This window comes from Cyprinodon tularosa, unplaced genomic scaffold (genome assembly GCF_016077235.1).
Source record: "Cyprinodon tularosa strain WSP-4 unplaced genomic scaffold, ASM1607723v1 ctg476, whole genome shotgun sequence".
Taxonomy (NCBI): Eukaryota; Metazoa; Chordata; class Actinopteri; order Cyprinodontiformes; family Cyprinodontidae; genus Cyprinodon; species Cyprinodon tularosa.
This window is the reverse complement of record NW_024039203.1, coordinates 468,726-486,831: the sequence shown is the minus strand read 5'-3', so window position 1 is coordinate 486,831 and position 18,106 is coordinate 468,726. Positions and strand designations below refer to the sequence as shown.

Here is an 18,106-nt window from a genome sequence, read left to right as displayed (position 1 = left end):
ACCCCCACCCTAAGAAGAGAAACTTTCCTTATGGGGACCGGTTGTTGGTCCCCACAAGTACCTATGAGTCCCCAAAATGTAGCATATTCCTAGGAAATTGTCCCCACCAGGTATTAAAGACATGGCCACGCGCACACACACACACACACACACACAGGTGCAGGTGTTAATATTTTTGACAAGAACCATTTGAGTTCTTGCGGGAGCCCCATAGAGGAATCAGGGCACAAGAGTCGTGCTCGACATGGCACAGGGTCTCAGGGGACAGAACATAATCGGTGACAAATTTTTTACAAACTACAACTTGGGTCAGGAGCTTCTAAAGAGAAAGCTCACAATGGTCGGAACTGTCCGAAAGAAGAGGGCTGAACTCCCTGCTGAGCTGCTGGTAATCAAGGACCGGGCCCCTCAATCTCCCATGTTTGGGAGATTGTTTGCCTTCACAGACCCCACTGCCCTAGTGTCTTACTGCCCCAAAAAGGCAAAAAATGTTGTGCTCATGAGCACTCTGCACAAAAATGCTAAAATCAGCAAAAGAGAGGAACAGAATCCAAGCGTGATCCTTGATTACAATGCCACCAAAGGGGGGTAGACAACTTAGACAAAGTGACAGGGTCCTACAGCACCAAACGGATGATTGCGCGCTGGCCATTGGTCATCTTTTATAACTTTATCATTGTATCAGCCGACAATGCATTGATAATCTGGATGGCGATATTTCCTGACTGGAATGTGTCAAAGCAAGAGGCGCATCTTTCTCGAGGAGCTGGGGAAGGCGCTTGTGACACCGCACATCCAACGGAGGCAGCACCTGCCAAGGATCCCCGCCGGTGCAGCCACGGTGAGGGAGATCCAGGAGAGGACTGCATTAAGTACACCAATGCATGAGGTAAGTAAGTAAGTGTGTGTGTGGGTGTATAAGTGTATGAGAGTGAGTTGTGTGTGTCTTGGAATCAGTAAAAAGACACCATAGTAAAGTAATCATGGTTCTCTTGTTTATAGGTTGATGCTGAGGGGAAAAGACAGAGGAGGTGGTGCCAGGTCTGCAGGCCATCGGACGATGTCAAGACAAGCATGACCTGGGCAAAATGTGCAAAATTCATTTGCACAAAGCACAGTGTGATGACATGTCACTTGTGTGCTGTGCAGATGTACAGACAGACAGACACACACGTACTTACACCTTGTTTATATTGCAAATGCTTGTTTCTTGTATTGTTGTATTGAGATTTTGTTCGTTTCTGGTTCACAAATAGTGCATGTATGTAAAACAAAATTCAAATGTTAAGTTTCAATGTTGTGTAAAACTATTGTGTTTTATATGTTGGTCTTTCAAAAGTAATAAAGTGGTGAAACATTAAAAAAAAGTTTTAACATGCAGTTTTTTTTTTGAAAAACGAGTGAATTATCATAATAATTGTTAGAGGTAAGGAACACCATTGCACTAAATATTGATAGAATAGTTAGTAATGGAGTTAGTAATGAAATGTTAACAATGCTTGTTAGGATTTTTTTGGTTTCAGACATCTTTTGGATAATTAAACATGCACCGGGTCAAACTGACCCGGGAACAGCATTGCTGTTCCTAACAAATGAACATAACAGGAGGGTTAACATGACGAGGGCGAGGAGAGACACTGCGTCAATTATGTACAGCAACAAAAAATACAACTAATCAATTCATCATTTCATAGTTAACTCAATTCATACTGCAAACCAAAATATTTTACGTTCATATATGTTATAAATCAGACAAAAAATAGGGAACTAGAAAGGATAAAACATTCAAACATAAATCAAGCATTTGGCTCCAACAATACTAATAATAATAATAAATAAATTGGATAAAAAATAAAACCCTTAATAAATCAATCCTAGCCTTTACCGCAGATAAAAAAAATAATCAATTACATTTCAATTTCGCCATTGGGTAAAAACAAATTGAAAATTACTCCTTACATAAAACATTCAAAATAGTTAAAAGTTGAATTAATTTTATAAATGATCACTTAAACACAAATTGACTTTGAAGGGCTGAACATCATGTCACAGTTGTTGTTCGTTATTTTCCTTGAGGAAAAGGACTAAGTGTGTAAACAGACGTGTTTCATTAAATTAACCCATAATTAGCAACAGCAAGCATTTCCTTTGCAATAATAGTTCAAAATATCTTTTAAATTAGAGTTCTTGAGATTCACTTCAGCAAAGCACTACAAACATTCATCGTGTCTGTAAATATGAATAGCAATGATGAATGAAAAACAGAAAATAAAACATAAAACAAAATCTAATCCCCCTCTGAATTACGGTAATATTCTGTATTAATCTAATTTTTTTTGCTTTAAAATAAAATTAATCAAAGGCAACCAAACGTAATTCTTAAATTTAGATATTTTTTTTTTAAGTATGCAGTGCACATCATGGAATAATATAAGGTGCCAAAATACCAGAGGTCCATTGAATCCTGAGCAGTAACATTTTAACAAACTAAATTACTACTAAGTAGGTAAAAGTAGAATTGTTTTGTGAACTCATTCAGTCTGACATAGACCATAAAAAGAGAAACACTAGAAAGAATCTGCTTTTATCTGTTTATAGCAACTATTTATTTTGTAAAAATAAACATAAAAATGCTTCACCACCAAAGATAATATCATTATTTCATAAATATTCAATATGTAAATAGGCATCAAAATACAGTTTCTAACTGGTAAACTGAACTAAGATCTAACTAATGTACCAAAATCATTGCAGTAAGGGGAAAATACATTACAAATGCACACAAAGGCTGGAGAGTTTTTTTCATTGGGCTAAAAACAAAACTTGGAAATGTGAAAAGTATATATTTTTTAGCATCACAAAAAGATCCCATACTTATGATTCCAATTAACTTTACCTATTTCATGTAGCACTTTTTTGAATCAAAAGTTTTAAGGCATGTTGGAAAATCAATGGATTCAATTTACGTAATCACAGAGTCAATAAATTTAACTGATGCAAAAAGTTATCTTCCTCTGTTATGGGATCTTGATACTTGGCAATCTGTTTCTACAACTTTTAACCTATTCCAAATTGAGCAGATTGTTTGCCAATATACATCAATGGGGGGAAATTCTGGGGAAAAGAGTCTGGCTAAGGGACCCAGGGTTGAATCCTGCTGGAGTAAAACATGAAGATGCAGCCTTCTTATGAGCAGGATCACGCTGCTACAACCATTAGGCTACATCCCACCATATGACATTTCCATTATACTTCTTTAACAACACAGAGCTTTGTGGGTTTAAAGAATTTATAACTTGTAAAATGTGTGTGAAATAGGAACTAAATAGTTAAACGATCAACATTTTTGCTTTAAAAGGAGTTTAAAACACTGAAATGTTCCTACCTCGGGAGAGGCATCAGCGTCTCCAAATATAGCAGAAAAATCTGTTGAACATTTCTTCAGAGTCTGGTCAGCAGGCAGCGTGTTGTCATTGTAAGAAGATACAAACTTAAAGTCACTGGTTCTGGATCCTGTTGTCAGGTATGTGTCATAATTGTAAGCGCTGCGTAAAGTCCCTGTGCCATCGACATCTGCATAATTTGGAGGAAGATAAGCTCCGGGGATGGCAACTGCTCCATCAAACAACAGTCTGGGCTTTCTTCTGCGACAAAACCTCACACCAAGTATGATGATGATGAAGGTTAGAAAGAAGGTGGACACAGAAACCAGTGCAATGATCAGATATGAAGTCAGTTTGGAGTTCTTCTCATCATAAGAAATATCTTTCAGTTCTGGCACCTCAGCCAAGTTATCAGAAATAAGTAAATACATGGAACAGGTGGCAGACAGAGAGGGCTGTCCGTTATCTTTCACTGCAACAATCAGGTTCTGTTTCATGCTGTCAGATTCTAAAATGTCCCGCTGTGTCCTGATCTCTCCACTGTGCAGATCAATGCTGAAAAGTCCAGGATCAGTAGCTTTGACTATATGATAGGACAGCCAGGCGTTCTGTCCAGAGTCTGCGTCCACTGCTATAACTTTGGAGACCAGAGAGCCTCCATGTGCAGCTTTAGGGACCAGCTCAGTCATGAAGGAGCTTCCTTCCGGGGCGGGATACAGAATCTGAGGAGAGTTGTCATTCACATCCGATATGAACACACTGGCAGTCACATTACTGCTGAGTGGAGGAGAACCATTGTCTCTGGCCATGATGTGCACTTTAAAACTTCTGTACTGTTCATAATCAAACGACCTTAAAGTGTGAACGGCACCCGTGTCTCCATTTACAGATAAATAAGATGAAACTGAGACCCCGTTTATCTCTCCAGGTAAAAGAGAATAAATCACTGTACCATTTTGTCTCCAATCAGGATCAAGAGCCGAAACGACACATAAAGTGGATCCAGGTTTGTTATTTTCACTCACATATGCGCTGTAGGACTGTTCCTCAAACTCAGGTGGGTTGTCATTCATATCACTTACGGACAACTGAACAGTTTTAAAGGAAGACAGAGGTGGAGAGCCCTCGTCAGTGGCCGTGATTGTAATGTTATAATTAGAAACTAGTTCACGATCCAGTTGTCCTGTCGTGACCAGAGAATAATAGTTTTTAATGGAAGGAACCAATTTAAAAGGGACCTTCTTTTCAATGGAACACCGGACCTCTCCATTAACACCAGAGTCTCTGTCCTGCACATTAACGATGCCTACCTCAGTACCAAGCGGAATGTTTTCTGTTACTGGGTTCATCAGAGATTTCACATGAATTAAAGGACTGTTGTCATTCACATCTGTGATTTCAATAATTACTTTAGAGTCAGATGAAAGTCCATAACCATCTTCAGCATCAATGCGCATTTCATACTTAGAATAACTCTCATAATCTAGACCTCCAATTACTTTTATTTCTCCTGTCTTGTTGTTTAGAGAAAACATTCTTTTAGCTCTGTCTGGGATTCGACTAAATTCGTACGTTACCTCCCCATTAACCCCCTCATCTGCATCTGTCGCTCTAACAGTTACTGCGACTGTATTAAGGGGTGAGTTTTCAGATAGACTTGCTTTATAAACGGCCTGATCAAACACGGGCGCATTATCATTAGCGTCCAGAACAGTGACGTGTATATTTGTTGTCCCTGATCTCTGTGGATTCCCACCATCGACAGCAATAAGAGCAAAATTCAAATCGCTATTTTTTTCACGATCTAACTCTTTGTCTAAAACCAGCTCAATGTTTTTAGATCCATCTGCATCTTCTGTAACCGATAACACAAAATGTTCATTTCTTTGTAAACTATATTGTTTGACCGTATTCTGACCGATGTCTGCATCATGCGCTTCGTTGAGACGATATCGCGCTCCCTTAACAGCAGATTCACTTATTTCTAATTTTACTGTATCTTTTGGAAACACTGGGATATTGTCGTTAACATCCTGGATTAGCAGAGAAATGCGGTGAAGCTCCAACGGGCTCTCTAAGACTAATTCGTATTTCAACACGCAGGAAGCCTTCTCGCTGCACAGCTCCTCTCTGTCAATCCTTTTCTTGATGATGAAATTTCCCGTCTTTAGATCAAGATCACAGTAATCCTGGTTGCTGTCCTCTGTGTCAATCCGAGCTTTCCGAGTGGAGATTTTTATCACTTCCAATCCAAGGTCTTTAGCAATATTTCCAACAATAGAACCGGGCCTCATCTCCTCCTGAATGGAATAGCTCAGGTCTGCAGCAGAGACCCTTATGTAAAAAATAATACTGAAGACAAATTTCAGTAAGAACTGTCCGCTGAAGGCCATCATTTCAGCCGAACTGAGAAACAGTCAGAAAATCTCCTTTCAGCGAACAAGCTGGATATTTAGAAAATGTTGGCCAGCAGAGCTCCCGCAACAATGGGAGCAGTTTTTTTCAAAACAACGGTTTTGCAGCACGAATGTAATTTTATACAGGGTGGAGAGCTAAGCTATATCTGCAAGCGAATAGCGACTCCGTGAGTTGATTTTGAAAATTACCAAGTAAACAAAACGAAATCATTCCACATTTAAACTCTGCACTAAAAGAATGAATCAAAAATGTATTATTAAATCTGTACTAAGAAAACGTATTTGAAATTCCCAGTTTTACATGCTAAGCCAAGAAACAAATAATCAGAAACATCCGTTGTTATGCACACCGACGCGGAATCATGAAGCCCAAAGCGAAATGGTGCTAAATAAATAAATAAACAAACAAATAAATAAATAACACATTAATGATTAATTAAGTAGGCTACTACCCTTACCTTTTACAAAATAAAAACCTCTAATTCACATTTTCCATTAGGTAAAAACAAATGTAGAATTATTCCTCATATAGAACCTTTAAAAGATTTAAAGGTAACAGAAAAAAAGAAAGAAAAAAAAAACAACATGTCTGAAGATGTAAAAAAAACAAAAAAAAAAAACAATTATTTTTATTCAAACTGCTTTCTTTTCCACACACGGACAGTAGATCAACTGATGTGAAAGTTGAAATAGACAGCATTGTTACAGTGTCTGATAAAGATTATGATTTCCTCAGTAAGATGATTGTGTGCTAATTGACAAAATTTAGGACTCTTGGGTCATAAAGCAAATAGTTAAATAAAACTAATTGGAATTAGCTAATTCTTTTATTATGACCTTTTAAAAAAAAGTAATAGTAAAAGATTAAATATTAGAACGGTTGGTTTAATGAAATGCTGTCCAGTTTCATAGAAAAAATATTCTCCAAACAGTTTATTTGCATAATCAAGTATCTACATAGATCTACTTTAGGAATATCTAATTTTAGACAAATCTGAGATAAACAGGAAAAAAATGAAATACAGTTAAAGGGCCTACATTAGGGTCATTGTCTGACCAGCTGATGGACTTTACTTCAGAGTCTGACCAGCAAGCAGTGTATTGTCATTGTAAGATGATATAAACTTAAAATAACTGGTTCCAGATCCTTTTATCATGTAGGTGTCAAAATTAAAAATGCTGTATACAGTTCCTGCGGCATCATCATCTGCATAATTAAAGGGGAAATAAGCTCCAGGGATGGCACCTGCTCCATCAAACAACACTCTGGGTTTTCTCCTGCAACAACACCTCACACCAAGGATGATGATGATGAAGGTAAGAAAAAAAGTGGACAAAGAATTCAGCGCAGTGATCAAATAAGATGTCATTTTTGAGTTCTTCTCATCATAAGAAATATCTTTCAGTTCCGGCACCTCTACTAAATTATCAGAAATAAGTAAATACATGGAACAGGTGGCAGACAGAGAGGGCTGTCCGTTATCTTTCACTGCAATAATCAGGTTCTGTTTCATGCTGTCAGATTCTAAAATGTCCCGCTGTGTTCTGATCTCTCCACTGTGTAGATCAATACTGAAAAGTCCAGGATCAGTGGCTTTGACTATATGATAGGACAGCCAGGCGTTCTGTCCAGTGTCTACATCCACTGCTATGACTTTGGACACCAGAAAGCCTCCATGTGCAGCTTTAGGGACCAGCTCAGTCATAAGGGAGCTTCCCTCCATGTCAGGATATGGAACTTGGAGGAGGTTGTCATTCACATCTGATATGAACACATTGACAGTCCAGTTGCTGCTAAGTGTTGGAGAACCATTGTCTCCGGCCATAACATTAACTTTAAAACTCCCGAACTTTTCATAGTCACATGATCTTATGGTGTGGATCACCCCTTCGTCTCTATTAAGAGATAGGTAGGAGGAAGCAAAGACACCATTTACTATACTAGATAACAAGCAATAAACAACTGTACCATTTTGTCTCCAGTTTGGGTCTCAAGCAGAAACTGAACATAAAGGTAAGCCGGATTTGATATTTTCAGTTATCTATGTGCTATAGGACTGTTCCTCAAAAACTGGTGGGTTTTTGAGGAGACAATGATTGAGATATTGTAATTAAAACTAGTTAACTTTCCAGCTGTCCTATGGATCACCAGCTAATAATAGTTTTTAATAGACAGCACTAACTTAAAAGGAAAATTTTGCTCGTCGGAGCATCTCACTTTTAGGTTATCCTCCGTGTCTCTGTCTTGTACGTTAATAATACCCACCACCTTTCAGGAGAGTTCAGCATCAGAGCTAAGGCCATATCTATATTTAGCATCCATATGTATTTCATAAACAAACTCTTCCTCAAAATCAAGAGGGCCAATAACGTATATTTCTCCTGTTTGTGATTTAGCGCAAAAATCTGTTTACCAGTTTCCAGATATACTGTATGACTTCAGATAAGTAACCACTCCGTTTAAACCCTCATCTTTATCAGTTGTTGCCAGTGGTGTCAAAAGCACACACATTGGTTACTGAAGTACAAGTATAGATACCGCAGTTTGAAAACACTCTGGTAAAAGTTGAAGTATCAACTTGACCTTTTTACAAAAGTGAAAAAATATGTGCTCGAAAATCTACTTAAAGTATAAAAGTATAACATAACCTTTAAAATAAACAGCTAGATGTCACTGTATGAATTGAAAGCTCAAATTTTTGACTATTTCAAAAAATTCTTTGAGATAGGGCCAAGGATGAGGGAGGTCTTGTTAGTCTCCGTCTCCATCTCCCGACACGCTCTCACCTTTGTCCGTTCTTTCAGACATTTCAACATCTTTTTCTGAATCCGACATTGTAGCATGGCATAGACAATTCACGTTTGCAGTTTGAAGAACACCTGCTTGCTTCTGATGATTTCCTTTAACAAACCATTGTGTGTTTGCGTTATATGACTCATCCATTGACACTAGTTTTCACTAGATGTGGATGGCGCCAATGATCTGCATTGGATGCTGCACATGACGTGAAATAAATATTTATAAACATTAAACCAGGGGTAACCAATTAAAAATCACCTGGGTCCAAATAAAGAAAATCATCAACCAGTAAAGGTCAGGTAACATTTTTAATGATCTGTTACTTTAAACAGAATTTAACGCTGAAATAAAATGAGGTGTTTATGCATTCATGTTATACAATTAATTTTTAAAGAAAAAGATATATATATATATATATATATAAATGTATATATAAAATTTTTCCATTTTAAAATCTAAAGTGTTTTTTGAAGTACAGAAAAACAATAATTCAGTTCGGTATATAGAAAATGTCCTGATTCACATATTTTTCAAAACACCTGAACTGACCGTTTGTTTTTGTTTTTCTTTTTTATGGCTTAATGGGAGCGGTTGACTTTAGGCTGCCCTGCAAGAATTTAAACCTGGGTTTGAATGGCGACAAAGCAATTCTCAAGCACATATCAAGGTGCTCATTCGTGAGCCTGAATCCATACTAATTTTTGATTCTGTTCATGGTGGAAAATCTTGCTTCACAGCAGTAGGTTGAGCCAAATATACTCAAAATGTGCGGGCTCTGCTCCAGTCAAGCCCGGTCAAGATCCACAATTGCAATCGCACCAAACAGGAAAAAGAACGGCGTGAAGATCCGGTTTGTCAAATTAAAATATAATCACAACAGATTGGTAACTTCAAATTAGAGCATAATTATATTTATGATTAAAAGTCAGAAGTAGGAGGAACAATAAGTAATGAAGTGAAGTATAGATACCTAAAAAGTGTACTTAAGTACAGTAACAAAGTATTTGCACTTTGTTACTTGACACCTCTGGTTGTGGCTACTTTCTACTGTATCTACAGGAGTGTTTTCAGGATCCACGGCTTCATATACTACTTAACTAAAAATTGGTGGATTATCATTTGCATCTAAGAAAATCACATGCTGCAGTTCCCGTTCTTCTTGGATTGCCCCCCCTAATGCAGAGAGCAATAATTTCAGCTTTTGTTGCTCTACACTGGAAGTCATCTGTTTTCATCTTTTTATAGGACATACTTATATTGCAACAGAATATTCTTCACCACTAAAGAAGTTAATAGAAATAATTATTGTGCAAATATTTTACATGGAAATATGCTTCATAAAACAGTTATTAACTGGAAAACTAAAATACAATCTAACTTAAATTACCAAAATCAATGCAGCAAGGAGAAAATAAATTACAAATGCACACAAAGGCTGGAAACAGCCTTTTCATTAGGCTAAAAACAAAACTTGGAAATGTGAGGGATATCGATATTTTTAGCATGACAAAAGGATCTCAGACTTATGATTCCAATTAAGTTAAATTAATTTCATTCAGCTCTTTTTTAAATCAAAATTTTTAAGGTACATTGAAAAATCAACGGATTCAACTTACGTAATCACAGTATGATGCAGTATGATCACATAAATGTAACTGATGCAAAAGGTTATCTTCAACTGTCATAGGATCTTAATACATGGCAATGTGTTTCGACAACTTTTAAGCTATTCCATAGGGAGCAGAGTGTTTGCCATCATGCATCATTGGGAGAAAATTCTGGGGAAGATAGCCTGGCAAACGGACCAAGGATTGAATCCTGCGAGAGTAAAACATGAAGAGGCAGCCTTCTAATAAGAAGGGCACACTGCTACAACCATTAAGCTACATTGTAGACATGTCCATTATACATCTTTAAAACCAACAAGCTTCATGCCTTTAAAGAATTTCTAACTTGAACAATGTGTGTGAAATGGAAGCTAGATAGTTTAATGACTAACATTTTTGTGTTAAAAGGCGTTTAAAATACTGAATTGTTCCTACCTCTGGAGAGGAATCAGCATCTCCAAATATAGCAGAAAAATCTGTTGAACATTTCTTCAGGGTCTGGTCAGCAGGCAGAGTGTTGTCATTGTAAGAAGATACAAATTTAAAGTCACTGGTTCTGGATCCTGTTGTCAGGTATGTGTCATAATTGTAAGCGCTGCGTAAAGTCCCTGTGCCATCGATATCTGCATAATTTGGAGGAAGATAAGCTCCGGGGATGGCAACTGCTCCATCAAACAACAGTCTGGGCTTTCTTCTGCGACAAAACCTCACACCAAGTATGATGATGATGAAGGTTAGAAAGAAGGTGGACACAGAAACCAGCGCAATGATCAGATATGAAGTCAATTTGGAGTTCTTCTCATCATAGGATATGTCCTTTAGTTCTGGCACCTCAGCCAAGTTATCAGAAATAAGTAAATACATGGAACAGGTGGCAGACAGAGAGGGCTGTCCGTTATCTTTCACTGCAACAATCAGGTTCTGTTTCATGCTGTCAGATTCTAAAATGTCCCGCTGTGTCCTGATCTCTCCACTGTGCAGATCAATGCTGAAAAGTCCAGGATCAGTAGCTTTGACTATATGATAGGACAGCCAGGCGTTCTGTCCAGAGTCTGCGTCCACTGCTATAACTTTGGAGACCAGAGAGCCTCCATGTGCAGCTTTAGGGACCAGCTCAGTCATGAAGGAGCTGCCCTCCAGGGTGGGGTAGAGAATCTGAGGAGAGTTGTCATTCACATCCGATATGAACACACTGACAGTCACGTTGCTGCTGAGTGGAGGAGAACCATTGTCTCTGGCCATGACGTGCACTTTAAAACTTCTGAACTGTTCATAATCAAACGACCTTAAAGCATTGATCGCTCCCGTGTCGCCATTAATAGAGAGATACGATGACAGAGAAGCACCGTTTACCTCACCAGGTAACAGAGAATAAATCACTGTACCGTTTTGTCTCCAGTCTTTGTCTCGAGCAGAAACGGAGCATAAAGTGGAGCCAGGTTTGTTATTTTCACTCACATATGCGCTATAGGACTGTTCCTCAAACACAGGTGGGTTATCGTTAATATCAGCTACAGATAACTGAAGCGTTTTAGAGGAGGACAGAGGAGGTGAGCCCTCATCAGTGGCTGTGATTGTAATGTTGTAATACGACACTTGTTCACGGTCCAGTTGTCCTGTTGTTATCAAAGAATAGTAGTTTTTAATTGACGAAACCAATTTAAACGGGATATTTTCCTGGATTGAGCAGCGGACCTGTCCGTTTTTCTCAGAGTCTCTGTCCTGCACATTAATTATACCCACTTCTGTATCAGTGGCTACGTTTTCAGGTATAGGGTTGGAGAGTGATTTCAAGAAAATCTGCGGCACATTGTCATTTTTATCCTCAATATTAATTAACACTTTGGTATATGCAATTAAACCTAATCCATCTTTGGCTCCAACGCTCATTTCAAAAGAAGTAGTGTCTTCAAAGTCAATCTCACCAGCTATCGTAATTTTTCCTGTTTTTGCATCAATAGAAAATAAACTGGCATCTTCCCCTGATATATGCCCAAATAGATATGTTACTTCTCCATTCACTCCTTCATCTGCATCAGTAGCACTGACAGTAATCACTAATGTTTCTGGTGGTGAGTTTTCAGGCACACTTGTTTTATACACAGCCTGCGTAAACACTGGGGTGTTATCGTTAGCATCCAGCACTGTAACATGGATGACTACGCTACCCGATTTCTGCGGAGATCCGCCATCTAAAGCTGTTAGAAGTAAATTAATTTCCTTTTGTTTTTCCCGATCAAGTTTATTTTCAAGTACCAAAGCAACCACTTTATTCTCAACGGCAAGAATAAAATGTTCGTTAGTTTGCAGGATATATCTTTGGATATCATTTTGACCTATATCTGCGTCGTGCGCAACTCCGATAGAGAAGCGACTACCTTTTTCAGATGACTCACGTATTTCCATTTTCATTAGATTTTCTCTGAATTTTGGCGAGTTATCGTTTACATCTTGCACATGAAGACTGACTCGATGAAGCTCCAAAGGATTTTCAAACACCAGGTCTATTTTCACGACACACGATGCTTTCTTACCACAAAGGCCTTCCCTGTCTATTCTCTCCGATATGAATAAATCACCGGTGTTTATATTAATGTCACAGTAGCGCTTACGAGTCCCTTCAATATCCACACGAGCCCTTCGAGAAGATAATGTCCTAAGATCAACTCCAAGATCCTTGGCGACATTTCCAATAACAGATCCTCGTTCCATCTCCTCCAGAAAAGAATAGCTCAGATCTCCAAGCACGAGATGCATTGTTACAAAGATGGAAAAAAAACAGACGATTGAAAAATGCGCTGAAAATCCTTTGTCTCCCATTTTCCTTGTAAATGATCCTCAAATTAAGAGATAGAAAATACCACGGTGTAAATATAACGCGCGTGTTAATTAAAGATACGCATATGCAGCACCTTGTTCAAGTGCCGAGCAGCTTTCGTGACAAGGCTTTAGCCGTTTTCTGTGTATAAAAGGGTGAAGATGCAAGGCTCATTATTTCTTTGGTGAACCAACAGCGACACCGTGAGTTGTTTTTATACAAGTTAGAACCTTGAATTCTTATTTCTACTCCTTAAAACTAATGTAGATACGAATAATATGTTTGTAGTAAATATTTTAAATACATTTTAAACGGAATAGTTGAAAAAACGGCAACTTAGGGACTTTAGAGATGAAAGGATGTAAAGGGATCAGAAGAATATGACCGTGCTGTGTCTTTTTCTCATACATTTTATTATCATTCAGTTCTTTTCTATTATGATTTATTATCAACATTCTAACTCATTTGGTTTTTACATGGTTTTTAAGATTTTTTAAGAAATAAAATATAATAATATAAATCATCATAACTTCATTAACAATTTAAACAACTAAAAACTATGATTTTTTTGTGCAAAACTGAAAGCACTGAGCGTCATTTCAGTACCTCGGACAGTTACTTTGAGTATAGATTCTACTGGGGAGATAAAGCAAGTTTCTCAAGAATTTCTTGAGAAATTCTGAAAGACAATATGTCAACAAATGAGTTAATCAGCTTCTAAAAATCAACACATCTTGAAAAGGGGTCTGAAATAGCCAAAATTCAAAATTGGGGAATTTAAGACACAAAACACTCTTTTAGTAAAATAAACAAAAAATATGTATCAAATTCCAAAATAAGCATAAATCCCCTACCTCTCCAGGTGTCTCCAGTGCTTCAAAAGGATCTGCAAACTCAGCAGGAGCTTTATTTAGAGTCTGGTCAGCAGGTAGCGTGTTGTCATTGCAAGATGATATGAACTTAAAGTCACTTGTTCTTGAGCCTGATGTCAGGTAGGTGTCATAATTGTAGGCGCTGCGTAAAGTTCCAGTACCATCAACATCTGCGTAATTAGGAGGTAGATACCCTCCAGGGATGGTGACTGCCCCGTCAAAATACAGTCTGGGCTTTCTTCTCCGACAAAACCTCAAACCCAGAATAATGATGATGAAGGTCAGAAAGAAGGTGGACACAGACACCAGCGCCACAATCAGATAAAATGTCAGTTTGGAGTTCTTCTCATAAGAAAGATCTTTCAGTTCGGGCACTTCAGCCAAGTTATCAGAAATAAGTAAATACATGGAACAGGTGGCAGACAGAGAGGGCTGTCCGTTATCTTTCACTGCAACAATCAGGTTCTGTTTCATGCTGTCAGATTCTAAAATGTCCCGCTGTGTCCTGATCTCTCCACTGTGCAGATCAATGCTGAAAAGTCCAGGATCAGAGGCTTTGACTATATGATAGGAAAGCCAGGCATTCTGTCCAGAATCTGCGTCCACTGCTATGACTTTGGAGACCAGAGAGCCTCCATGTGCAGCTTTAGGGACCAGCTCAGTCATGAAGGAGCTGCCTTCCAGGGTGGGGTAGAGAATCTGAGGGGAGTTGTCATTCACATCCGATATGAACACACTGATGGTCACGTTGCTGCTGAGTGGAGGAGAACCATTGTCTCTCGCCATCACTTGGAATTTAAAACTTCTGAACTGTTCATAATCAAATGACCTCACAGCATGGATCACCCCTGTGTCTCCATTAACAGATAGATAAGATGATACAGAAGCACCGTTTACCTCAGCAGGTAACAGAGAAAAAATCACTGTACCGTTTTGTCTCCAATCTGGGTCTCGAGCAGAAACAGAGCATAAAGTGGAGCCAGGTTTGTTATTTTCACTCATATGTGCGCTGTAGGACTGTTCCTCAAACACAGGTGGGTTATCATTGATATCAGCTACAGATAACTGAACTATTTTAGATGAGGAGAGAGGTGGAGAGCCCTCATCAGTAGCAGTGATTGTAATATTGTAATTTGACACTATTTCACGATCCAGTTCCCATGTAGTCACCAAAGAATAATAGTTTTTTATAGACGGAACCAATTTAAAAGGCACGTTTTCTTGGATGTTGCAGCGAACCTGTCCATTTTTATCAGAGTCTCTGTCCTGCACATTAATGATTCCAATCTCTGCTCCTGGTGACACATTTTCAGGTATGGGATTGGATAATGACTTTACATAGATATATGGCGGGTTATCATTCAAATCATTTACTTCTATTAACACTTTAGCGTAAGAGGTTAACCCTAATCCATCTTTTGCTTGTACCTTCATTTCAAAAGAGCTAATTTCTTCAAAGTCAATCACACCAGTTACTTTCACCTGCCCAGTTTTCAAATCGACAGAAAATAAACTTATATCTTGATCAGATAGATGACCAAAATGATAGGTAACGTCTCCATTCACTCCTTCATCTGCATCAGAAGCACTGACAGTAATCACTATTGTTTCTGGTGGTGAGTTTTCAGGCACATTTGCCTTATATACAGCCTGAGTGAACACTGGGGCGTTATCATTAGCATCTAGCACTGTGACATGGATGACTACAGTGCCTGATTTATGGGGAGATCCGCCATCTAAAGCTGTTAAAAGTAAATTTATTTCCCTTTGTTTCTCTCGGTCAAGTTTATTTTCTAGTACTAATTCGACTTTGTTACTATCCACAGCAAGAATGAAATTATCGTTTTTTTCTAACATGTATCTTTGCACTGCATTTTGACCTATATCTGGGTCGTGGGCCTCCTCTATGGAGAAGCGATTCCCCTTTTCAGAAGACTCGCTTATTTCCATTTCAATCTTATTTACTCTAAATTTAGGAATATTGTCGTTCACATCTTGTACGTGAAGACTTACACGATGAAGCTCCAAAGGGTTTTCTAGGACGAGGTCTACTTTTAAGATACACGATGGTTTCTTTCCACAAATGCTTTCTCTGTCAATTCTGTCTGATATTATTAAATCCCCGGTGTTCATATTAACGTCGCAATAGCGCTTCCGATTACCTTCAGAATCAACACGGGCCTTTCGAAGTGAAAATTTATTTAAGTCTTGTCCAAGGTCTTTAGCAAAATTTCCTATTATAGATCCTCGTTTCAACTCCTCTGGAATGGAATAGCTTAGATCTCCGATGACAAAAGGTGTCAGAATAGAGACAAAGAAGAGGACAGAAAAAATTACTGAAACTCCTTTCTCTTCCATTTTAGACAAAAAGAAAAAAGGGAATATTAGTCCATCAATTGCGGTGTGTTATGGGCACAGGAGGAGTGTAGATTTGTCCAGTGATGCACAGTTACTAAGCAATTGTTATTTTCACGATCACGGGTAGGGAAATAACCAGCTCCCGTGACCAAAATGGAGCTGTGACTTCAGCCGTAATTGGACTACGCAAGTGTTTTTTTAAGCCTCATCAGTCAACAGCGTCCCCTTGAGGTTTTTGTATGCAATTGACTACTCTATTGCTCTTTATAATAAAAATGTGTATATTTTAAATATATATATATCCTGTCAAAATATTAACAGCTCATTTAAAACATAAAACACAGCTGTATCTATGTACACATGAAGAGAAAATAGGTTTTGGATAGTGAAAATATATTTCTATTAGGTTTCACTATAACTTTCTAAAAGGATAAAAAAAACTTGCTGGCTCTGATAACTAATTTTTCATTCATGTATACGTGTAATGACAAAACATTTACTTTTATACTTTTCCAACTAAACCAAAAAAGTGTCCTAATGATGTTTTTGGGGATTTTTTTGTTTTAAACAGTATAGCTTTAGTGTGTAGTTTAAGGTAGCATTTCTGCATTCAAACATTTGTACCACTGCCAGTAACCTTCATACTTTCTAATGACAACCATACCCTCTTCTTTCCCACCTCCCTCCATGTGAACGTGCCATTCCCTAAGCAGACATGAAGTCAAAGGTATGCTCAATGGTGCAAATATTCCCTCCTCTCTTCCACCCTGCCAAATTTATTTACTACTTTTTACTCAGCATAATGCTGTAAAAAAAGGCAGAGAAAAGAAAAATAAAGAAAGGTACAGCAGGCAGCCCAAGGAAGCAGCACTCTGCTCTCCTGAATCATCCAGCAGCAGCTCCAGATGAGGAGGAGAAATATGCTGAAGAGAGGTCAGGGCCGATACCAGAATCATCCATCCATCCATCCATCTATCTATCTATCTATCTATCTATCTATCTATCTATCTATCTATCTATCTATCTATCTATCTCAATTATAATTATAGTCATTATTACTGTAGTTATGATAGTTATATGTACATTAATTATTACTATATTATTACAATAATTACTTTTTTGTAGAAAAATGTGTTATGTGTCAATGCCTTTACAGCATAGTCCAAAAGTGTCTTAAGTAGATGCTAAGTTTGAGACTGTGGAGGCATACTTTTGGAGTGCTGGGTACTATACTCATGTATATACTATGACTGAGGAGCTCGACAGGAGGTTCAAAGAGGACAAACTTGGATGTTCCATGACAAAGTCACTCAGTCCTTTCACTAATTAACAGTGTATTCCAACTGGATAAATAACCCAAACACAGAAGCAAATGAAGCTGCGTGCATCCTCTGTGACTTCTATGAAGAGGATGAGGACCAGCTGAAAACCGAACTACAAGTCTTCCACTCCAGCTATCCTTCAAAAGTCCTCAGAAAAATCTTCGCCATACTGAGGAAAATTAGGGACTGGTTCATATTTCCAACCTTTGTGAAGAGGATACAAATCCATAAAACACTGCGAGGTACAATTGTTTCTGTGGAGAGATCTTTTTCAAGCAGAAAGTTATTAAAAACAGAGTAAGAAGCCTGCATGGAGAAAAACAGGTTTCTGACCGCCTACGGCTTGCAACTGAGAGAGAAATTCAGATCAAACATAACAAGGTCATTATATTCAAAGACATGGCACCAAAGAGATTACTTCTCTAAAGCAGGAAAAAGAAAATGATAACACAAGATTCTGAGCAAACGACTATCTAAATCAAGTATGTGGTCAATTTCATTTCAAGTTTTTTTATATATATTTTTTTTT

At 38.0% G+C, this 18,106-nt stretch overlaps 3 protein-coding genes and 1 pseudogene across 3 annotated transcripts; all 4 read right to left on the bottom strand.

Moving 5' to 3' along the window:
* Window positions 1–3,337: 3,337 nt before the first annotated feature.
* On the bottom strand, window positions 3,338–5,870 carry LOC119794339 (protocadherin beta-15-like). Its single transcript, XM_038301861.1, has one exon. It carries the CDS (start codon window positions 5,777–5,779, stop codon window positions 3,338–3,340), a length of 2,442 nt encoding a protein of 813 aa, XP_038157789.1. The 5' UTR covers window positions 5,780–5,870.
* Window positions 5,871–6,834: 964 nt separating this feature from the next.
* Window positions 6,835–8,609, bottom strand: LOC119794338 (annotated as a pseudogene).
* A 1,985-nt stretch (window positions 8,610–10,594) lies between these two features.
* On the bottom strand, window positions 10,595–13,157 carry LOC119794337 (protocadherin gamma-A12-like). Its single transcript, XM_038301860.1, has one exon. The coding sequence runs from the start codon at window positions 13,025–13,027 to the stop codon at window positions 10,595–10,597; it is 2,433 nt and encodes an 810-aa protein (XP_038157788.1). The 5' UTR covers window positions 13,028–13,157.
* LOC119794336 (protocadherin gamma-A11-like) lies at window positions 13,125–16,409 on the bottom strand. The gene is made up of 2 exons (XM_038301859.1): window positions 13,880–16,409; window positions 13,125–13,166 (listed from the first exon to the last, which is right to left on the bottom strand). The coding sequence occupies exons 1-2, from the start codon at window positions 16,253–16,255 to the stop codon at window positions 13,125–13,127; spliced, it is 2,418 nt and encodes an 805-aa protein (XP_038157787.1). The 5' UTR covers window positions 16,256–16,409.
* Between the last annotated feature and the right edge of the window lie 1,697 nt (window positions 16,410–18,106).